Source organism: Dipodomys spectabilis, unplaced genomic scaffold, assembly GCF_019054845.1.
Source record: "Dipodomys spectabilis isolate Male_0828 unplaced genomic scaffold, ASM1905484v1 ptg000089l, whole genome shotgun sequence".
Classification (NCBI taxonomy): Eukaryota; Metazoa; Chordata; class Mammalia; order Rodentia; family Heteromyidae; genus Dipodomys; species Dipodomys spectabilis.
The window spans coordinates 3,569,033-3,593,054 of NW_024870766.1; the positions used below are offsets into that span (position 1 = coordinate 3,569,033).

The window sequence follows — 24,022 nt, forward strand, 5'->3', positions numbered from 1 at the left end:
CAGGACTGGTTCACCAGTTTTGTTTCTAGGTGACTATTGGACATTTAGAGGATTTCTTGACCATTTATATTTGGTTTAGTCACTTGACAAATGAGAGAATCAAGAGAACATAACTCATAGAGTCAATGTGATTGAATGAGTTAGTACATGTGAGACTGTATCAGTAAATTTATATCAGTAAATGCCTAATCAGTGTCAAATATGAGGCTCATAAAAAAGGATAGGGAAGAGAAGGAAGAAAAGACAGGAGAGGAGGAGAAGAAAGAGAAAGTAGAAGAGGAGGAAACAGCAGCATCAGGAGGAGGAGGAGGAGGAGGAAGAGGAGGAGGAGGAGGAAAAAGGAAGAGGAGGAATCATTCCTTTTAACCAGATTATGATCAAGTAATTAAAGTCTGACAGGTAATCATATAAATCATGTAAACTATACTTCGGGGGAAATGTAATTTCCTCCGTTTTCCTGCTAACATCAACAAACTAAAAAGACTAATGATTGAACAGAGAGAATGAAGGAGACTGATGAACTGTGAGAAGTTGAAGGGAAATCATGGCACCTCTGTCCTGTACTGCACACGTACCTTTCCTTTCTATGTTATAACCTGACAGAGGAATTTCTGTGTAGGGTGTGCCCCATGGTGCCCTGCCTTATGCCTTAACTTAGTGTTCTCTGCCTGAGACGTGCTTCCTCTCGCCCTTCACACCTGACCCTAACTATCTTTGAAAACCTATCTTAGGCCTATGATAGAAATGACATTGCTGATTTCCTGACTCTAAGTAGCTGTTCTTTTGGCCGGCGGGGGGGGGGGGGGGGGGAGGTAGAGAGGGAGCTTCCTTCCTTCTACCTTAGATATGCACATTATAATATGGAGATATGCACATATAATATGTGTTTCTTCCACTTTTCCATTCTTTGAATAGAGTGAACAGTGCTAATTAGCAGCTTAATGAAGATAATTTAAAAAAAAACACTTTTTCTCAGCAACCACGTTGGACAAGTTTCCATTCCTGTACCCCTCACTGATGAGAAATTCTGGGGGAAGGGGGTTTCATGCTGACTGCTCCCTGTAGTCATCTGACTTCTACTAAGCAGCCTGAAATCAGGTTTCTCCACAGCTTCTCATGGGCCTAGAGGCTACAGGTAGCAATCTCCCTCCAGCCATCAGAAAGACCTGCACCTACTTTATCATAAATTAACGTTATGTCATTGAGACAATCATGCAGGGTCTCTGGAGAATGCTCCCAGTGGGGTTTCTGAGCCTCTTCCTCCTGTAGAGACCAGCAACAGCAGGACCATGCTTCCTCCTGGATGGACAGAGTAAGTTTGCCCTCCTGCTCTCAACATGAATTGGAGATGCAGGTATAATCCCACTGCTAATCCCTACCCCTGAGACCCAGCACAAAGTGCATCAGCCAACACACAGCTTGGCACATTGGACTTAACATAGAGTCCCTCTCCCAGGCACCAGGGTACCCAGCCCACCCCATGCTCCAACTGCCACTCCATTAACTGTCACTCAGAACTCTGCTTTCCACCCTAGTTCTTGCCAATCCTTTGGGTGACTGCTGGCTCAGAAGCCAGGAGATCCTTTTGAAGACCAGGTGAAGGATTCATTTTGTGATTCAGACACCAAACTAATGTAGCTTCCTAAAGGAAAATCAGTTGCCTTTGGTTTTGATTGCTTTGTGTGAGGGCCTTAAAAATCTTACTGGCTTTCCCCTTTCCAATTTGCAGGACATGGGAGAAGAAACCAGATTGGTTATTTGAGCATCTTTTTGCCACTGCTTTAGGTGGAGTTTTCTCAGAGGAGGTCTAGACTTTATCACAAAGGGAAACATTTCATTTTTCTCTTCAAAATGTAAATATATTTGCTATTATAAGAAATAAATGTTCATTGTAAAAAAAAAAAGATGCAGTATAGAGTGTATTCCACAACTGTGCTGTATCACAAACAACCATCTGCATAATTTGTAGTATATCTCTCCAGTCCCTGGGAGTGTATGAATGCGATTGAAATATTATTCTCAAATCTTTTTACATTCAAAAGTATATATCACAGTGAACTTTCATATCTGCTCACATGTGGCACTCTCCTATGTCAAATGAGCCATTTCCCGGCCTCCTGTTAGATGGCTGCAAATTTCGTGTAATTAGGAGTGATGAATGACATGCCGAACTTCTCTGTCTGTACACATGGGTATGTTTCTGGGACAAAGTGCTCAAATATGTAACAAATGCACAGTTCGAAGCTGTGGGAGGGAGACTGTTGGCTGCTCCTGCCTGAGGCCACGCTGCCATGTGCTGCCTCAGTGCTGACCTGCCTTCTAGCTACGGTGCCCAGGATTGTTTTGGAAGCCGTGAAAATATTATAATGCTTTGTGAAAAATTAGGAGAAAAATAAGTAAAATAAATATAATTGTGTACATGAGATGGCAATTCATCTTACTTACCAAAAGGTTAATTTCATAATTGGATGCAAATTATTTTTCAGTATCTATACTGACCTTATTATAAGTACGTGTATATATTCACCATATATTCACTTAACTAGTTAACACCAACTTGGTAAGCGCTGAGCCAAAGGAGTTAAACTACTACCTAAATGTCATAAGACCACAAGTAACAGTTTTTCTTCTTCTTCAGGAAATGGACTTGGAGGTCAGGGAGCCAACAGACTTTAGTTCTAGAGATAATCTGGCTCAGAAAGAAGAAGGTGGAGACATCCAGATCCAGTCTGCTCAGCCCTACATGTCTTCACGCGATGACAGGACACAAGACACCAAAGGGAAACCATATTTACAGGCTACTAAACATGCAAATATGTATGTAGTACAAATTTCAGAAGAGGGAGACTCAAATGAGAACAATAACAATGCCAGCAATCCATTCTCAGATGCATCTGTCCGCAGAGGTGAGAAAAAAGGAATTACCTTTCTAGAAAGGAAGATCAAATGTTGTCTTAAAATAGTTCCAAAGGTGTGGATTGTCGGAAAGATTTAATTTTGTGGTTTGCTTTCTCTACTCTTGCTTTATTATAAAACATAATATACGGCTCCTGTAACAGAGTATTCCAAACTTGTCCAGGAAATTCAGAAATTCATAATGAACATATGGTAAATAATTTCTGGATTTTTTAAAAATATGAACTAGTCGCTGATTGTAAATTGTTCATGCCTATATAGAATATATTATTAGCTTAATATAAAAAATTCAGTGTCCTAGGTATTAGTTTTATGTAAGTAAGGAACATATTTAACAGTGAATAATAGAAATCTAAAAATCTATGACTTAAACAAATGAGATTATCTTTTTCTCTCATAAAACATGATAGTCAAAGTTAGTTTAAGGCTACTGTTACATGGTGCTGGTGTCCATTGGGTCACCCTTCATCATTATTTTTTATGCCTATCCTGGGGCTTGAACTCAGGGTCTAAGTTTTTTGCTCGAGCTGTGCCAGGTGAGCCCCAGCTCCACTTCCAGCTTTTTTTGATGGTTAATTGGAGATAAGAGTCTCACCGACTTTGGGCTGGCTTTGAACCAGGATCCTGAGACCTCAGCCTCCTGAGCAGCTGATGTTACAGGTGTAAGCCTCCAACTCCTGGTTTAGCTTTCTTAGGGTCTGGACAGTGTGCAGGAGGACTGTGAGGTTGGATCCGGTGCTGCCTCCCCCTGGCCCTCCCTGTCCATCCCGTGACTCATCTAGGGAATTCTAGACTTCTAGGTAGACAATGGAAAAGGGAAACGTTCAAAGACAAAGGAAGGCCAAGAGAGGCAGCTGCACTGACAACTTGAAAGGGCCTATTCACAAAAAGTGCCCTGAGCTGGTGCTGGTGGCTCTCACCAGTAATCCTAGCTACTTAGAAAGCTGAGATCTGAGGATTACAGTTCAAAGCAAGCCCAGGCAGGAAAATCCGTGAGACTCTTATCTTCAAGTATCCACCAGACACTGGAAGTGGAGCTGTGGCTCAAAGTGACAGAGTGCTAGCCTTGAACAAAAAAGCTCAGAAACAGTACCCAGGCCCTGAGTTCCAGACCCATGATTGACAAAAAAAAAAAAAAAAAAGGTGCCTTGAGGATCAGCCAAACCTGACCTGGTTTCAGACACTACCCCAGAAACCACATTCAAGAGTTTTTACAATTATATCATTGAGGGTATTTCAATCACACAGTCATCTCTGTCTGTGCTTTCTCAGGGGGGCCCAGTGCCAACCCCCTTTAACAAGATCTCTGTCACAGGGTGGAGAGTGCTACCGAAGCCAGACTGTCCCTGGTGTCATTACTCCAGTGAAGTTATATTCCTAGTTTATACAGGCAGCAGTAAGTAGGTAGAACTGAAAAATATGTAAAAGTTGTTTCACCATTATGAGTGTTATTTATACTTGCTTCTTCTAGAAGGCAGAGCCTGGGCCCTCTCTTGCTATTTATGAACTACATAGCATATAAAAAGATGGGTGTGGCACAGAAAAAGGAAAAATTAGCAGTGTGATGGATTAGGAGTTACGGATATGACCACAAGTTTGTTTTTGGTGGTAGTGATGTAGTTTAAACTCAGAGCCTTGTATTTGGTCTATCCTTTGAGCTACATCACCCACCTACACATTTTGCTATTCTTTTATTTGGTGATATTAGAGGCACTTGTGAGGAAGGGTTTGCTACTCAAGCCCATGTCCGCAGCTCTTTTTGCTTGAGTTATTTTTTCGATGGAGTCTCACACTTCTGCATGGGAACAGCCCCTAAGAGAGATCCTGCTGGTGTCTCTCAAGTAGCTGCAGTTCCAAGAGTGCACCATTATTCCTAGTTCTGAACAACTACTGATTTTAAGGCAGCTGTATGGATCATTAAATTTATCCCTTCTAAGTTTACAATGCAATGTTTACAAAGTTTAAACGCTATCACCACAATCAGTTCTGAAATATATTCACCACATTCAGAAAAATCCAGTGGTAATTATTCTATCCTCTCCTGCACTGCCAATCATGCAACTGCTTTCTGTCCTAAATGTGTAGATTTCATATAAATGGAGCATGTAACATGTGGTCTTTGGATTTCCTTTCACAAGGCAGGCTTTCAAGTTTTGCCCATGTTGTAATGCATGTGTCAGGACTTCATTTTTGTTTTATGTCCATATAATACTCTAGTGCTGGGCTAGACACATTTTGTTACAATGATTGGTTGACAAAGATTTAGGTTCTTTCCACTTTTTGGTTATTATGAATAAATGTTCAGCCAATATTATATGTAAGCTTTTGTGAAATATGTTTCACTTCTCTTGAGTTGAGCTATATGGTAACAACACATTCCATTTAAAAACAAACAAACTTTTGTGCTTGCTTCAGCAGCACAAATACTAAAATTGGAACAATACAGAGAAGATTAGCATGCACAAGGATGACACGCAAATTTGTGAAGTGTTACATTTTTTAAATCAAAATTAACTCCAAGAAATGGAAGCAAGAGGTTTTTTTTAGTGTACTGTTTGTAGTTATTTCTTTTTTCTTTCTCATTTGCTTTATTCCATGTTGTCACAGTTTTTTATTTCTGTGCCATTTGTCCTGTATATAAGTTTATCTGATTTGGGGAAGGGATGAGGAATAACAGAAATAGTGGGACAAAGGGTGAACCAATGCAACAGGGATACTCACTAGACAGTGTTGGTAATGAACTCTACAACTGGGGGGGGGGTTGGGGAAAGTGAGAGAAAATGAAGGAGGGGGTAACCCTGTTCTAAAAGAAATGTACTCATTACTACTTACGTAGCTGTAACCCCTCTGTACCTCACCTTTACAATAAAATTTAAACAAATTTTTTCCAAAGTGGCTGCACCATATTTTGTTCTAACAGCATGTGAAGGTTTTTGTTTCTTTTCATCCTCATCGACATTTGTTGTTATTTGTCCTTTTAATTGTAGTTGTTCTAATGAATGTGGATTGGTACATTCTCATTCCCCTAAAGACTAATAGTTTCGAATATCCTTTCACATCTTTTCTTGCCACCCGTGTCTTCTCTGAAGGATTACTATTTTCCATCTTAAAAACCAATACCAATAGCCAACATTTCATTGTCTCATGACTGTATGGGTTGACTCAACTCAGGCAATCTTCTTCTGATCATGGCCATTAAGTCTCTTTGACATGGCTGGCAGGTCGTATTGGTCATAGACTTATCTTAATGTGTCCTAAGTATCTCACTTACATTTGTATCAAAAAGATATGTGTCCTGGGCGCAGGTGGCTCCTGCCTGTAATCCTAGCTACTCAGGAGGCTGAGATCTGAGGATCGCGGTTCAAAGCCAGCCTGGGCAGGAAAGTCTATGAGACTCTTGTCTCCAATTAACCACCAGAAAACCAGAAGTGGCGCTGTGGCTTAAGTGGTAGAGTGCTCGCCTTGAACTGAAGAGCACAGGGACAGTACCCAGGCCCAGAGTTCAAGCCCCATGACCAACAACAATAACAACAACAAAAAGACAGAAAGAAAGAAAGCAGAAAAAAAGAAAAGATATGTTTGCTGGTCCCCAGCATGTCAAACTTCTGCTTGTATTATACATGCAAATGTCTCGTTGTCCACAGCAAGTCATGTGGCCACAGGAGGGCATGACTCAAGCTTTGTCCATATTTAATGTTTTTTTTTAAAAACTCTTTTTCCATTCTGTAGATATGATTTGAATTTTAGTCTTTTTTACCAGTCCGGGGCTTGAACTCTGGGCGGTGTCCCTGAGCTGCTTTGCTCAAGGGACTTGAGCCACAGCACCACTTCTGGCTTTTTCTGTGTACGTGGTACTGAGGAATTGAACCCAGGGCTTCATGCATGCTAGGCAAGCACTCTACCACTAAGCCACATTCCCAGCCCTTTAATGCTTTTTTGTTGTTGTTGTATTTAATTGTAAGAGTCCTTTATGTATTCTGTATATAAGTCCCTAATGAGAATTTCTTTATCAGAAAACTAGCCTGGACAGTAATCCTCTGGAGTAACAAGCATGTGTCAGTACATTCATCTTTTTATTGATTAAAGTGGGGTTTCTTGAACTTTTTCCCCAGGCTGGCTTTGACCATGGTCTTCCTGATCTTTGCCTCCTGAGTAGCTAGGATTATAGGCATAAACCATTAAATCCAACTACATCCAACTACTTTAAATTAACTTCTGTCCATAGCTTGAATAAAGGAACCATATTCATCCTTTTCTATGTGTATATTCAGTGGTCCCTCCCAGAACCATGTAGTGAAATGCCTAAATCTTTTTTTTCTTTTTCTCTTCATCAAATTGCTTGGCAGAACAATTTGTTGGAATCAATTGACCATAAAATCGGGCTTTAATCTCGAGACTTTGAACTCTGTTCTTTTTTTTTTTTTTTTTTTGTCGGTCGTGGGCCTGGGTGCTGTCCCTCAGCTCTTCAGCTTAAGGTGAGCACTCTACCACTTGAGCTACAGCGCCACTTCCGGTTTTCTGGTGGTTTATTGGAGATAAGAGTCTCACAGTCTCTCCTGCCCGGGCTGGCTTTGAACCGCGATCCTCAGATCTCGGCCTCCTGAGTAGCTAGGATTACAGACGTGAGCCACCAGCGCCCGGCTGAACTCTGTTCTATTAGTCTACGTGTCTGTCCTTTTGAGGCTGGGCCATATTAATATTTATTCCTTTTCAGTCTCTGCCACAGTGATTATTTTAATATAGGTGCTACAACTTGGACACGTATATTCTGGGATTCTAATTAGGAAGGTAAGTATCATACTTCCTAGGTAGAGACACTGCAGTGTCTGTAAGTTAACTCCTCTAAGTTAACATTAAAAAAAAAAATGTTATTCTCGGGTGCTGGTGGCTCATGCTTGTAATCCTAGCTACTCAGGAGGCTGAGATCTGAGGACCATAGTTCAAAGCCAGCCTTGGAAGGAAAAGTCCTTGAGACTCATATCTCCAATTAACCACCTGAAAACCAGAAGTGGTGCTGTGACTCAAGTGGTAGAGCACTCACCTTGAGCTAAAGAGCACAGGTATACCACCCAGGCCTAGAGTTCAAGCTCCATGACTGACAAAAAAAGTTATTATAAAAGTGATATGCAGAAGGTTACAGGTACATAAATCAAGTAACGAGTACATTTCTTTTTGAACAAGGTTACCCCCTCCCTCACTTTTTATGTGCCCCTACCTTTACTCTCCCAAAGACAGATAAATGTACAAATAAGACAAAAAGAAAAAAAAAACAGCAATGAAGAAAATACTACTTCTTTCCATTTCTTGGAGTTCATTTCAATAAATATTTTCATGTGATCACAGAGGCATTTATCTGAGCACATGGGCACTGTACCTTCTTTTCCTTTGGTCTTACTGTGCTATAACTTAATTTTTTTATTGGTCCTGGGGCTTGCACTCTGGGCCTGGGTGCTGTCCCTGAGCTGCTTTTGCTCAAAGAGAGTGCTCTACCACTTGAGCCTCAGTGCCACTTCTGGCTTTTTTGAGTAGTTTATTGGAGATAAGAGTCTCACAAGAGTTTCCTGCCCACGCTGGCTTCAAACTAGGATCCTCAGATCTCAGTCTCTGAGTAGCTAGGGTTACAGACATAAGCCATCAGTGCCTGGCTTATAACTTAATTTTAAGCATTTTTCATTTCTTCCTTTTGAAATAAGGATACTGCCGCAATGAGAGGAAGATGTCATTGCCAGGGGCATAATCAAAGGGCCTAGGGAGATCTGTGATGTTGGAAAGTTAGAAGCAAAGTCCTTCTGTGAACTGCTTTGCAAGTCATCCACATGGAACTCTTTGGTCTGACTTTTAATTTGGCAGGTTATTTAGCTCCTGTCTCAGTTCATAGAAGAGTAGGGAGTCATGTGTAGGGCAGGAAGGCTGGAAAAAGCAGAGGGTAAGTAGCTCTGCAAACTCTGCTGCAGCATCAGGCCATCTCTAAGAAGGGACCACCCTCTCCCTGCAGCCCTGAAGCTTTGCTGCTGCTTGTTCTGTGCATTTGAGTAGTAGCTGGATCCAAAATGATGGGCTCACCACATACTGGGAATTATTTTGATTCTAAGGAGGATGGGGTATGCATAGTATAGAAATATTTCTACTAGAGAATTACTCAGATCATTGAGTTTGTCTCTGAAACTTGAATAAACCCTAAGGTCTCCAATAAACACCTTGAACAACTAAGTTGACTCTTTGGTTGTTTGCTTGCTCATTTCATCCTTGGTATGGAGTCTCTCCATGTTGACCAAATGGGTATTGAGCTCCTTCACTCAAGTGATCTTCCTGCCTCAACCTTCTGCTTAGTTGGGACTATAGGCACAGACCACTGGAACTACAAACTAGTGCCACCACACCCCAGTTTGGTGAAATGTTCTTTAAAAGTTCTGCAGATTTGTACTTTTGTTGTTACTCTATTTGCTGATGATAAATTAGCACTGCCCATACCCAAAAAGGAAAAATTCACTTCATTTATATCAAAGATAGTTATATTTATCGTTTCATTTTAATATTATAGTATCAAAAATAATGTTTCTATCTCCTCAGCCTTCATTATAAAAGTGTTCCTCATTGTGTCAGCTCAGCTGTTAGTCACTGCCATAATCATCAGTGTGTTTCTTTTCTGGTAAGTTGTTATCATATTAATTCTCTCACTGGATCGTCTTGCTTTAATTTTGATCATTTAAGATAGTATGCATTTTTCCTTAACCATATTTTTTGTGCGTGTGGGTACTGGGTCTTGAACTCAAGGTTAATCACCATCTCTTAGCTCATTAGCTCAAGGCTGGTGTTATACCACTTGAGCCACACTTCCATTTCTATATTTTTTGATGGTTAATGGAGACAACAGTCTAATGGACTTTCCTGCCCAGGCTGGCTTCCAAATTTGAGCCTGAGAGCTCAGCCTCCTGTATAGCTAGGAATGCAGGTGTAAGCCACCAGCACCTACACCATTCATTCTTAATCAGTCTTCTATGTGTCTTCTATGTCTATTTCTGAAGCTTGGTGTGTGTGTGTGTGTGTGTGTGTGTGTGCGTGCGTGTGTGTGTGTATGTGTGTGTATCTGCTAGTACTGTGGCTTGAACTTGGGGTCTTGAGTTCTTGCTTGACTTTTTGCTCAAGGCTGGCACTCTATCACTTGAGCCACACCTCTACTTCCATTTTTTTGTTGGGTAATGGAGATAAGAAGGTCTCAAGGACCATCTTTCCTGGGCTGGCTTTGAATTTTAACTCAGCCTCCTGGGTACCTAGGATTACAGGCTTAAGTCACCAGTACCAAGTTTAAGAAGTTTGTGAAGCAATCACTAGACCAAGGTGGTGTAGATTGCTAGAATTTTACTCATCTTCCTGAACCAAGAGCTTGTTTCTCTTAGTTGGGGCACTGTTTTTTGTGTTTTTTTTTTTTGTTTTTTTGTTTTTGTCTCCCTTGAGCTACTTTGCAGATGCAATTGGATAAAGGAAAATAGGCGAGATTGTGGAGATTTAGGAGGCTGGAAGGCTGTTAAATCCAGGAATTATAGAGAGAACTTGTGTCCATCACTACTTTTGCATAGCCTCTGAAAATGGGTATTTACAAAATGAATCATGAGTTGATTTACTTCACTTTGCACACATACCTCAGTATTTTTATTAGTTTAAATTTGACTAATATCTGAGCATGGTGGTGCAAATCCTAGCACTCAAGAAGCTGAGACAGGAAGATTGCAGGTTCTAAGTCAGCTTGGACTCCATAGTGAGTCAGCTTGGACTACATAGTGAGACCCTGCATCAAACAAAACAAACACAACCAAAAAATCCAAAATTATTGTTTACCCTGGCTTGTGAAATTGTCTTTTATAAATGTGTCTATTTGGAGGGTAGGGGGCTAGGGATTTGAGGCTGTGACTACATGCATAGTGAACACTCTACCACTGAGTTCCTCCTGCAGCCTATTATCTCTCTCTCAAGAACCTTTGCCTCTTTCATCCCCAGCAGTCCTTATTCATCATTTAGGGTTTACTCATGCTTCTCACCATGTCATCTTGCTTCTATTTAAATAGAGAGTAAAAGTCTGCTGTCTGTGGTATAAATTTATATTTATTTATTTTAACCAGGAATGATTTAAGGGAGTGGGTATTGGCAAACCGTTGGTTCACCTATGCATTCTTGTAAGTACCTTTAATTGACTCTAATAAAACAGTTTGTCTACTAGCAACTGATGAGAGTGTATTGCCATAAATGATGAGAGTTTATTGAGATAAAGGCAAGCCCCTTGAGATGGAAGGAAAATGAATTCGTGTTTGTTAGGGGCAGGGCTAGTGATGTTGTAAGGTGAGGGTAAGGAGGCATCACCATAAAGTGGTAGCACAAAGGCCTCTATCCATGAATTATTGGTAGCACAGTTCTAAGTTTGCATTGTGGTGGTGATTACATAGATCTACACATAGATTTATGCATAGTTCTATGTCAAAGAACTACATTTACCCACTCTCTCCACTTCAGAATACAGATAAAAATCATTCAATGATAGAGAGCAGTATCTATGTTCATTTATTCATCTGTACATAATACAAGATATAAGCATGGGAAGCAAATAACACATGGTTTTACATTCTCCTTTAGGCCCGCCTTTTTTATTATCCTGATTTTACTTGCTTGCTGTGAGCATCTCCGCCGTCAGGTGCCTACAAATTACATTCTCCTGGGACTCTTTGTAAGTAACCCTGTTAGCATCGTCCCTGTTAGCTCACCTCTGATCTATACTGTTGTCAATTTACTAAAATTCACTCCTGGAAATGTGTCCTGTGGAGTAACACAGGTCAGGAGTGTTTGTGAAACTCTTCCCAGTGCTGCAGGATATAGCGTCCCACTCTTCTGGTGAGTTGGGAGGTTTGGGGACCCAGACTGTTTCTCTGTTCAGGCAAACACGATCCTGCCCAAGTGAGGGCTACATTTCTGGAGAGTTAAGTTGGCCGTCAGCAGATTTCCCCAAGGTTCAATAAACAGAAGCTGACCAGTCAGTTCCACATATAGTTCACAAACTCACGACCTAGAAATACGATTTTCTTTATTTTGGTAAACCATACTTCTATTTCAACTCCCCCTGGGAGCAAGCTCAGCTGTCCCCAATTCTGCACCTTTCTTCTTATGATCCCCCCATCCCTACTCCTACCCCAGTGTCATAGAGTGTAGGCACAGGTGGAAAGGGACATCTAGGCCTTGGCTCACACCATTTACCCATACTCTAGTTCCTGGTTCCCCATTGCTCAGCACTGCACCCTTCCTTGAAATTCAGGGCTACCCTAAGGTCTACAAAACCATGTCACTCTTCTTGCTACACCAATCTTTTTGCGCTGGTGGTGGGCAGGTTGGGGAGGGGGCAGGATTTCATCCCTTTCAGGACATACTTAAGCTCTTGGATTCCCTGAATTTCCTGAAGGTCACTGGGCTTCTACCGGGAACTCAGCAGCATCTAAGTCATTCCCAACCTTGACTCCCACTCAACAGAAGCAGTCTAAACCCTCCCCTCCTGGGGGCCTGAAAGCCTCTCTCAGAAGCTCACTGGTAGCAACTGCCAGGATGTTTGGCATCTTTTGGGTTTGTTTTTTATTGGGGGTGGGGGTGGGGAGTCCAGATTCAAGATAGTGTAAGCACATTTGGATTTCTGTTTCTTCCAGTGCCAGTGTGGACCACCCTTTTCTATGAGGATTTACTTTCGCAAATTTGTTTATTCCCTATGTAGTTCCATACTGGATTTGAGGTATCCCATACAAACAAGATGATCAGATGAATTGATGGGGAAATCTGATGGAAGGAAGAATAGGATAGGGAAACAAACATAGTGATTAGACTCATGTGCAAAACACATGCAGTCCCCCATGCATGAGTATCCTGATCGTTGATTGGGCCTTGATGGCCTAACAAGCAATAACCAATAACGTGACCAATAACGTGAGTCTTAGCATATGCCCCCAAGCAACCTCTACTGTGATTTACATGATTTACATACAGATGCATTTTTGTGTGCTGGAACTTGGAATATGATGGAATTGAGTCAGAAGAAGAGAAGGGAAATATCTTGTGAGGAAGGTTGGAAGCGAGTGCCATATTAAAATATCATGTGCACATGGGATTTATATATTTTTTCCCTCTGATGAAAACAAAACAGCTTCCTTAGGTAAACTTAATAAAGTAAAAATTCTGGAAATTACCAATTGGGTCTGGAAATGCATATAGGTGATCCAGGATGTTGGGGGCTGCAGTTGTTTTTCCAGCCCTTTGACCCAGCCCTCATTGGCTAGCTGGAGAAGTGCAAAGCTAGTCTAGTTCTAGCACTTTGGTTAGGGTGTGCCCTCTTCTTTCTTCCCTTAGATTAGATTGTTTTTTCCTGGTCCTTTTCATGAACCGATAGGTCCTTTGAATTGTCTCTTTTTTCTCTCTGACAGTGTCCTGCCAGAACTTCTCTAGCCCAAGGCCACCACTTAACATCCTCACCACAGCTGCGGCTGTTCTGAGCTAGACTGTGGGCCTAACATACACAGCATGGTGTTCAACTGGCTCAACTGCCCACTGCCTCTGTCCCTTGCTGCCCCCAGCCTAGCCCCATTTGGAGAGTGCATGGCCTTCAGTGCAGCCCTCCTGCAGACTCTCCTTGTACCCATTTCTTCTCACTCCCTTAGACTCTGTCCCAAATGTGCACACTTTAAGGCAACTCCTCTGGACTCTGAGGATCCACCTCAGGCCTCCAATAGTAGGCTCCTGACTGATTGTAAATTTTGTCTTCAGACAGTTCTTCAAGGTCTGCTGCTAGGCATCATATCAGTGTAAGTTTTTAATATACACTTCCTTATGTTGTGTGTGCTTTTTGTTGAATGTATGAGAAGAATAACCCTGGTCTCTGGTTCTAGTTCCTATAACGTGGAAGAAGTGTTATGGGCCACAGGAGCAACCACTATGGTGACAATAGGGCTCACTTTATTTGCTCTACAAACAAAAGTACGTATTACTGAAACCCGTTTCTCAATAGGGAATGTACTGGATGTGTTCCCGGGTTCCTTCTGACGTTTGTACTCCCCCTGAACTTGGCTATCTTGTCGGCCTCACATTACCATGTCCCTCTTGCTTTCAGGCTTTCTGTGGACAGTAGAAGGCCCAGCTAGAGACTGCATATAGGAGAAAGGCATTTACTCCCACATTGCCTTCCAACAAGTTCCTGTTGGGCTTGTCATGTTCCTCATAAAAATTCACTTGCCTATACCAAGGTGGTCAACCCCAAATCAGCCCAACGCTCAGGCTCCCTGTCCTCCTCTTTACTTTGGGCCCACACGTCACAGCTCTTCAACTGCTAACCTAGCTCTACTTGTACTGGTTTCCTTCAGACACTACTATAAGAGTTTCTATGCAAACCTTTTCAATTATCCTATTTAAGTGCCCCATCTATTCCCTGCTGGGCCTGGCCTCATACAGGGAGTTTAAACTTCAAAGGCTAGCACCCAAAGTGCCAAGATTCCCCAAGATACAATTCAGCACTATTTCTCCCTTTTTTAATCCCTCCCTCCCTCTCTTTCTCTCCTTCCTTCCTTCCTTTCTTCCTTCCTTTCTTTCTTTCTTTCTTTCTTTCTTTCTTTCTTTCTTTCTTTCTTTCTTTCTTTCTTTCTTTCTTTCTTTCTTTCTTTCTTTCTTTCTTTCTTTCTTTCTTTCTCTCTCTCTCTCTCTCTCTTTCTTCCTTTCTTCCTTTCTTTCTTTCTTTCTTTCTTTCTTTCTTTCTTTCTTTCTTTCTTTCTTTCTTTCTTTCTTTCTTTCTTTCTTTCTTTCTTTCTTTCTTTCTTTCTTTTTCTTTTTGTGTCAATCCTGGGGCTTGATCTCAGGGCCTGGGCACTCTCCCTGAGCTTTTGTGCTCCACGTCTAGCTTTTTGGTGGATTATTTGAAGAGTCACAGGCTTTGCTGACTTCCAACTGTGATCCTCAGATTGCAACCTCCTGAGTATCTAGATTACATGTGTAAGACACCAGTGCCTGGCTCTTTCTTTCCATTCTCTGGGTGCTGTGGGTCAAATCCAGGGCCTTGGGGAACCAGGCAAACACTACAGCATCCTGGAGTGCAGGAGGATCCCTGCGAGATCTATTCTCTTTTAATTGTGGTGTTAAAGTCTCTCCAGCCCTAAGATGCTCCTTGAGATTTAGTGAAGTCTTTTCAGCCAGAACTGTTTTTCAGTTCTGGCTGCCTTTGTTTACTTCATCATCCTATCTTTCTCAGTCCTGAAGATCTTTTCCTTTTTTTTTTTTTTTTTTTGGTCCATCATTATCATGGTGCTTGAACTCTGGGTCTGGACACTATCCCTGAGCTCTTCAGCTCAAGGCTAGTGCTGTACCTCTTGAGCCATAGTGCCACTTCTGGTTTCTAGTGGTTTAATGGAAATAAGAGTCTCATGGAGGAGCTGGGAAGGTGGCTCAGTGGTAGAATGCTTGCCTTGCATGCATGAGGCCCTGGGTTCGATTCCTCAGCACCTCATAAGCAAAAAGAAAAAATCTGGAAATGGTGCTGTGGCTCAAGTGGTAGAGTGCTAGCCTTGAGCTGAAGAGCTGAGGAACAGTGCCCAGGCCCAGAGTTCAGGTCCCACAACCGCACCCCCCCCCCCCCAAAAAAAAGAGTCTCATGGACTTTCCTGCTCAGGCTGGCTTTGAAATGTGACCCTCAGATCTCAGCCTCCTGAGTAGCTAGGATTACAGGCATGAGCCACTTTTCCTACATTTTCATCTAGTCAATAAGCTGAGAAGAGTGATTAGAGATTCCTTTCCTGGAAAAAAAAAGTTCCTGGTTGCCCAAGCTGATTTAGCTCACTAATTTATAAAGGCAAAACCAAAATTTACAATTACAAAGGAATTATTATCCCTTATGGAAGCTTAGTATTGATTTTTATATATTATATATTTCGATTTGATATGATTAGCATAATAATATAATTATATATGATATAATTAGATATTAATATTATAGCAATATACTATATAAATATATTGCTAATATATAAATGATATAAAACATATTAATTTATATTATTTTGATATATAATGTGTTGATATGTAATATATCAAGATATAATATGTTAGCATATATAATATAATTAATTTAATATATGGTATATCTAATTTTTTTTTTTGGTTGGTCATGGGGCTTGAACTCTGGGCTTGGGCACTGTCCCTGTGCTCTTCAGCTCAAGGTGAGCACTCTGCAGCTTGAGCCACAGTACCACTTCCAATATATATATATATATATATATATATATACATATATATATACACATATATATATGTGTATATATATATATATATATATTTGTGAAATATATATATACATATATATTTGTGAAAATACCCAGATAACATTTGGTATTTTTCATCAGTATTTTCTGTGCATATGCTCTTAAAAATATAAATAATTCTGATCGTACTATACATACACATTAAATCCTTAGTGGATGTACCTTTTATATAAGAGAAAATATCATATGAATACTAAAAATAATTAGTACAATGAGTTCCCAAACACCCAATGTCAATTGTAGCTTCCATCATTTCTTCCCATACTCCTATGTTTTTCCCCCTCCTCCTGCAAATCCCAGTCAATGTAATCCTTTTTATGTGGCCATTTCCAGTGGGGGTTAATGGAGCTTCATACTTTCTGAATTTACCAAGGAAAATTGTTAGCAATGGGCTGGTTCCTATCTCTGGGGGATAAAATGCATCTCTAAACATCGTGACATTCCTTCTAGATGATAATGGAGTTGTTTGTGCTGCTTGTGTTTCCTCAGTGGGACTTCACCATGCTAAGTGGAATGCTGTTTGTTTTCTTATTCATTCTTATCATCTATGGAATTATCTTAATCTTCGTACACTCCTATGTAAGTGGCTTTTGGCGGGAAACCCTTAAAACATTGTTAAAAGTATAGATGAAGTACTGGCTGTGTGCATCTGGGCCTTGTGAGAAGCAGACATGTCTTTTGGGGCTAAGCATGTAAGGAGTTTTAAGAGTAGAAAGCATAGATGAAAAAGAACTAAGCAACTCAAAGACAGCGATGGGAAGGGAGGAATGAGAGGGAACAGCTTACACTAAGCAAAAGGAAAGAAATGTAAACATCACCTGATGTGGAAGAAATAATTGTATTGTCAAAGCTCATAAAATTCACCAACTTTATAGACCATGATAATGACAATTTGCCTTGTGAAGGTTAAAATGTGTTTGTGACTTTAAGTATCACTAATTCTACAATACTGTGAAAGATGTGAGATTTTTGTGATCACCTAATCTCAAGTTAATAAAAAAGAAAAGAAAAGTGAGAGAAAGGATGGGTTGGGAGCAATGGGTGACAATGTTGTCAGACACCACAAGGTGTCTGTTTTGTAGAATGGGAACTTCTTTGTACAACTACTTAAAGATAATAATAAAAAATGTTAAAAAAAAAAAAAAAAAAAGAGTAAAAAGGCCCATGAAAGAAAGGAAGTGAGGAGCCTAAAAGCTATTTCAGTTGGCAGCCCAGGATGGCACACTTGACCCGCAGGTGAAGGCGAATGAAGGCAGGTTGGGGCGAATGAAGGCAGGTTGGGTGGGAGCATTGTAGACATGATGAAGTCTTAGAAAGCTCAGCAAGGCCCTCATCTCTCCCAGGAAAGGCCTGGCTGCTTCCAGCCAGTGGTGTGGTATGTAAGTTGCTTAAGACAGACTTCAGTGGCTACACAGCCCAACAGCTGGAGCCCATGGTCCCCTCCCCTCCCCTCCGGGTACCTGAAGATCTATAAAGTCCATCCTAGTGGCTACCATCATTGTGGAGGTACTACAAATGGATTTAGTGGGTGAATATTGAGCTCCTACTCTAGATGACAGTTCTTCCACCCAGAGAACCTTGTAGTAACCCTGCTTGAAGGGGGGCAGGCTGACTCCTCCCATGTGTTGGGAGGCGCAGTTGTGAGAGAGATGGGCTCCTCTGGCTTTCTCCATTAGCAGCCTGAAGGAGGCTCCTTAGTGTCCAAGTCCAGTGTTTTCTCCTTTACTCTGTTTATGAGCTCTTGCTGGATGTCAGATGTTGGCCTATGTGGTTTTCATATAGGCATCACATAGAACTCCTACAACATTGCTGAAAGTACGTGTCTCTTTTATTGATAAGGAAAGAAGTTCAGAGAAATTCAATTATTCCTTTGGAGAGTTCCCCCAGGGAATTAAGGGGCAAAGGTGACATGGAGGAGGCCAAACCGGTGTGGCTCCACAGCGCCAGCCCTGACTTTAAATATCAGGTCCTTATTTGGTAATGGTGACTTAAGTGAGCCCTTTTGTTATTCCAAATCCTATTAAGCTACAATTGTTTCCTCTCTCTCTGTCTCTCTCTGCAGTGGCTGCATCTACTGTATGCTGCACTTGGGGCTCTGGTGTTCTCCCTGGTAAGTCCATCCCCACCTCTCTGATGAAAATGTGGCATGTGTATGAATAGGCCTGTGTCCTGGTCATGGGTAGTCAGTGATTTGCTGGAAACTCCAGCAGCGCCCTGCCTCTGTTTTCAAGCGGCACTCTTAGGAGAGCTGGAGGGCCATTCTGACACATGAAAACATGGATTTTCTTGAGAGAGTCAATGTTTAAGAAGAGACAGAGGGATCATTTATAAGACTGGAAGTTTACTGTGGCAGAGTGTGGTTTCAGTTTTTGTCATATTCCTATACCTTCCTTGCAGGAACTTCTGCAGGGAACTAGCAGGGGTCACTACTGATACAACTGAGAATCTCTCTCTCTGTCTGTCTCTGTCTTTGTCTTTCTGTCTTGAATTTAGGGCCTGGGCATTGTTCCTGAGCTCATTTGCTCTAGGCTAGCACTCTACCACTGGAGCTACAGCTCCACTTGTGACTTTTTTTTTTGAGTAGTTAGTTGGAAATAAGAGTCTCATGACTTTCCTGCCCAGGCTGGCTTCAAATCTTGTTGCTCAACTCTCAATTGCCTGAGTAGTCAGGATTACAAGTGTGATCCACTGGTGTGTGGCTTAGTCCCATCTCTTGCTGTTCTATTTTCACTGTGTTTTTTTGTTTGTTGTTGTTGTTATTGGTAGTGATGGTGGTAGTAGTAGTAGTAGTAGTAGTAGTAATAGTAGTAGCAGCAGCAGCAGCAGTACTAGGGCCTTGAATTCAAGCCTCAAGCTCACTTGGTTTCTTTGCTGTTAGTGCTCCTCACTTTAGCCATGCTTCCAGACTGGCTTTTTGCTGGTTAATAAGAGATAGTTTTAAGACATTTTTTACCTAGTCTGGCTTCAGACCACAACCACAATCCTCCAGGTCTCAGCCTTTTAAGTAGCTAGGACTTCAGGTGTGAGCCACTAATTCCTGGTCTTTTTATGGTTATTTTAAGAAACATTTTATTTAAAAAGTAACCTATGTACATTTTTACATTACAAAATGAAAAAAAAATCCTCTTTCCTCTTCTTACTCTCTCTGAAAGGATAACACTTGATAGCAGTTTCTATGAACCCTGCCTGAGTTTCTTTATATAAATGCACCATTTCCTCTTATATTTATGGAGTCATACTATAAGTAGCATTCTTCTTTTTTCATTTAAAAATAATGGGGGGGGGTGCTGGGAATGTGGCTTAGTGGTAGAGTGCTTGCTTGGCATGCATGAAGCCCTGGGTTCGATTCCTCAGTACCACATAAACAGAAAAAGCTGAAAGTGGCACTGTGGCTCAAGTGGTAGAGTGCTAACCTTAAGCAAAAAAAGCCCAGAGAGTGTCCAGGCCCTGAGTTCAAGCGGAACCCAGGCAATAAAATAATAATAGTAATAATAGTGTACTCCACTTATGAACAGACCTGGGTCTAACTGATTCTTTTAAAGAACTGTGTGGTATTCTATTTTTTGTCTTTATCATGTCATTTAGGATTTTTAAAGCTTTGTTATGGTATCAGGGCTAAAATTCAGGGTACTGTGCATGCTAGGAAAATATCTACTAATCTAAACCTACAGCTCTTAAGGTTTTTTTGGTAAAGAAATTTCTTTATATTGAAATTTTCTAAACATACTCAAATATTGTATAATAAGCCCTATAATCATCACTGATTATTTAACCATCTACATTTTGTTTCATTGTATTTCTTTATATTGATGTTGTAATTGTGTCTTATCTTTTAAATGTTGGAAGAAATTTATACCAGGAGATTGTTTGCTCATTTCTTCTCCTAGTATAAAAGGAACTGATCTATACCAGTCTTCCTTTATTTTGTGTGCTCAACCTTTGTGTGTGATGTTGGCTGCTCTGCCTCATGGCGTGTTTCAGGCAATTTGTTTTCACGTAAAAGTAGGCTGATATTCTGTCCTCCATTTATAGGCTGAGCAAAAACTCTTGAAGGTTGCCCAACACCAAACAGATAGCTAGAGGTAGGAAGAATCTTCCCTTTCTAGCTGTTTGTCTTGTGTCTGTTTTAACTACCACAGTTGTAAAAGGTGTGTTTGCGCCTGTGAGGTGAGGCCGAGCACTGCACTTTGAAATGCTCGCACAAGTCTGAAGCCTGCCTGGAGTTTCCCTGTGGGTTGAAGGTATTTGCGATAGTATTCTAAGCTCTAGTCTCCATGGAGCAGACTGGCCACAGCTTGATCCTCTGCTGGCCCTCTTCTGACTCTTTCCTATCTGCCTTCCAGCACACAAGCTTTCCTGATAAGCCTTATAGCTCACAATTCAGCACGTGCCATTCTCCTTTTACAAGATGAACTTAGGGATCTCTGGAGGGGAAGAAGAAGGAAAAGCACTTCTTCCTAGGAGTTAGGATTCCAGACTGAGAATAAGAGGCAAAGAGCAAAGCTGGGTACTCAGCCCAGGGTGGTTTAATTTTTTTTGGTGGGGGTGGGTGGGGGAATTGTTGAATGTCCTAGTTTGCCTGGGGCTGAGGAGTTTCCCAGGACACTCAAAAGTCCTAGGGAAATCAGAGGGATTGCTCAACCCAGCTGGAAATAGACTTGTGGATGGGGTAGCAGGGCTTGGACAGCCCCCTGGATGCATGAGATTCCCTTCTATTGCCTACTGCAGCATGTCATGTCCTTCCTCCCTCCAAGGCTCGGTTAAATTCCACCTACTCTAACTGGGCCCTTCCCACATAGTGAGATAATTTGTCATGATTTCAGTGTGAAGCCATCTAGGACATGTCCATCCTCATCCTTCCTTCCCCATTCTTAGAAACCCACATGGAACCTAGCAGGGAGAGAAGGCTTAAATTCCCAAGGTCAGAGTTTCACTGAAGTGGACATTGTTCTAAACATGGGCTAAAGAATCATTCAAACCCCAGTAATTCCTTCTTCCTTCCTTTCTTCCTTCCTCCCTCCATTCCTCACTCCCTTCCCTCCTTCTCTCCTTCCCTCCTTCCCTCCCTCCCTCCCTCCCTCCCTCCCTCCCATTCTGGGGCTTGAACTCTGGGCCTGGGCACTGTCCCTCAGCTCTTCAGCTCAAGGCTAGCGCTCTACCACTTGAGCCACAGCGCCACTTCTAGCTTTTTCTACTTATGTGGTGCTGAGGAATCAAGCCCAGGGCCTCATGCATGTAAGGCAAGCACTCTACCACTGAGCCACCTTCCCAGCCCCCCCCCCCCACTACCCCCAAGAATTCTTTCTGATGTTAGTGCTGGTCTGTCTGATGGGCTCTGCCTTCCAGCACTGGACACAAGTGGCTTAGTCAGTTTTCCCTTCTCCCTTCACTGCGCGCACACTGCCCAGGTCTCCTTACTATGCAGCAAAAACAAGGATAAAGATGCTCTCTAACCTTGTTTGATATTTTTAGGATCTCATAATTTCACTTACTGCAGTTGAGTTGACACGTTTTCTTTGGGGATTATTCTACTTTAGAATGGTCACAAGGCCATTCTCAAATGACATGGTTTGTTGTCACCCAAACCTCTAAGAACTCAGTTAAACTCGGTGTGAGTCTACAAGCCAGCTTTATTGTGGTCTCAGTTTAGTGAGAACTTGGAGGTGAGGAATCACAAAGAAGTTTGTACTTTATCTGGGTGTCCACTCTGTCCATCTGGTCCATGTCATCGGCCAATATACAGCTTTTCCCCCCCATTTGAACATCAAAGGGAGTGCACAGATTTAAGTCCCAAAGCCTTCAGGAAGATAAAGCACTTACTTTCATAGAGCACAAATTCAGAGTCCTCTTGTTTGATTGAGGTCTTTAAGAATAACATTTAGCCACAAACTGACCTTCTGCAGTATTTTTCTCAATGCTAGAGTGATTTTCCAGACCATTTAAGATAGCTATTTAATATTCATGTACAATTTGGTACCTAATTTTTCTTCTCTCTCTTTTCCAAGTACTTGGTGATGGATGTGCAAATTATGGTGGGAGGACGTCACCATTATTCTCTGGACCCTGAAGAGTATATTTTTGCTGCCCTGAACATCTACTTGGACATTATCAACCTTTTCCTTTTTATTTTGCAACTGATTGGACTGGGGAGGTAGTCTTATGGCCCAGACGGGCTTGCACTGGTAAGAGAAGAGGGAAGGAGGGACACGTGTGAGTTGGTACCAGGTTCAGGCATGAAAAAGTTACCACTTCCTAAGCACTTTCATTAGAAAAAAAATTAAGGATACTTACTTCTGGCCATATGAATCTAAGTGTTGTGTAGATAGTAGCTGTTGCAGTTTTCATTCTAGTATCACATAACAAAAACTTCTAGGGGAGATTTTTTTCTGATATAAATTCAAAAGATGAGTATCATAAATATTTGTTTTAAAGACACTCAATGCTTTGTTTTGGGGCACTATTTGATAGCTGTAAATAACAGCTTTCTACTTGAATAAAACTGATTACAGAAACCTAAATTTACCTTTCTTGTCTTAAATTCTATGGGAATATTTTTAGCAGTGTGCTCACATGTGTGTGCATGTGCATGCATACACCAGTATGGTGCTTGAACTCAGGGCTTGGACACTGTCCCTTAACTTTTAAGGCTGATGCCATTTGAATCATATCTCTACTTCTGGCTTTGTGCTAGTTAATTGGAGATAAGAGTGTCAAGGACTTTCCTGCCCAAGCTGGCTTCACACTGAGATGCTCAGATTTCAGCCTGCTGAATAGCTAGGATCACAGTTATGAGCCACTGGTGTCTGGCTCCAACTTAACCATTTTTAAGTGTACAGCTTAGGAGTGTCAGATATCTGTTACTGCACAAACTAATTTCTATAACTTTTTCATCTTGAAAAACTGAATATGTGCCTTAACTAAGTCCTGTAACATTCTTTTTTTTTTATTGGTCATGGGGCTTGAACTCTGGGCTTGGGTGCTGTCCTTGAGCTCTTCAGCTCAAGGCGAGTGCTCTACCGCTTGAGCCACAGCGCCACTTCTGGTTTTCTAGTGGTTTATTGGAGATAAGAGTCTCATGGACTTTACTGCTTGGGCTGGCTTTCAACCACGATGCTCAGATCTCAGCCTCCTGAGTAGCAAGGATTACAGGCGTGAGCCACTGGCGCCCGGCTTTTGTAAATATGTTCTGATTATGTTCTTGAAATTCATATTCTGTATAGATCTTTACCTCTGTCCTAGAGCCTCACAGCTGGATGAAGTAAGATGCCTGGTGAGACAAAATTTTACCCAGCTATAAAAGCTTACGCTTCCAAATCCATCATCGGCATCCCTGCCTCATCTATTCTAGTTTCCAATTCTGGGCCAAGCAGTCTTTGGTGTTTGTCCCAGTGGGAAGAACATGTCAATGCTGCAGGATGGACAAGGCACTGGGCAGACCCACTCCTGTGTGCTTCAGGGAACTGGGAAGGCAACTAGAAAAATGGCTGTGCCCGATGAGGGCCCTCAAATAGTCCCCAAAACCGTGTAGGCACAAGGTTTTCAGTTCAGTATGACTTTAGAACTAGTGTAGTTATGGGGTGTTAGGTTAGTGTAGAAAAGAGAGGAGAAGGCAGAAAGGGTCAGAATGAAAGCTAACAAAACTTAGGTTTATGGCAGTGAAGGGCAGACCTAGGGTGCTAAATGGGGTAGGTAGAGTGATTCGTTCATCATCTTGATCATGCTGCTGTGTGGATGGATCTCAGAACAGGAGACATCATAGTTTTCCCTTCCGGCAGTTATCA

At 41.6% G+C, this 24,022-nt stretch overlaps 1 protein-coding gene and 1 pseudogene across 1 annotated transcript; both read left to right on the forward strand.

The window, feature by feature from the left end:
• The first annotated feature begins 2,641 nt into the window (after positions 1-2,641).
• On the forward strand, positions 2,642-22,450 carry LOC122111957 (protein lifeguard 2-like). The gene is made up of 9 exons (XM_042684793.1): positions 2,642-2,906; positions 9,487-9,565; positions 11,034-11,087; positions 11,542-11,632; positions 13,705-13,742; positions 13,827-13,914; positions 16,731-16,820; positions 18,304-18,351; positions 22,247-22,450. The coding sequence occupies exons 1-9, from the start codon at positions 2,642-2,644 to the stop codon at positions 22,394-22,396; spliced, it is 903 nt and encodes a 300-aa protein (XP_042540727.1). The 3' UTR covers positions 22,397-22,450.
• LOC122111971 lies at positions 5,319-5,418 on the forward strand (annotated as a pseudogene).
• Positions 22,451-24,022: the final 1,572 nt, after the last annotated feature.

Excerpts from the sequence above, each read along its gene's own strand:
- LOC122111957 (XM_042684793.1), top strand. The coding sequence starts at position 2,642 with ATGGACTTGGAGGTCAGGGAGCCAACAGACTTTAGTTCTAGAGATAAT. Across the intron at positions 11,633-13,704 it reads ACATTCTCCTGGGACTCTTT|ACAGTTCTTCAAGGTCTGCT; the intron begins GTAAGTAACCCT and ends TTTTGTCTTCAG. Across the intron at positions 16,821-18,303 it reads TAATCTTCGTACACTCCTAT|TGGCTGCATCTACTGTATGC; the intron begins GTAAGTGGCTTT and ends CTCTCTCTGCAG.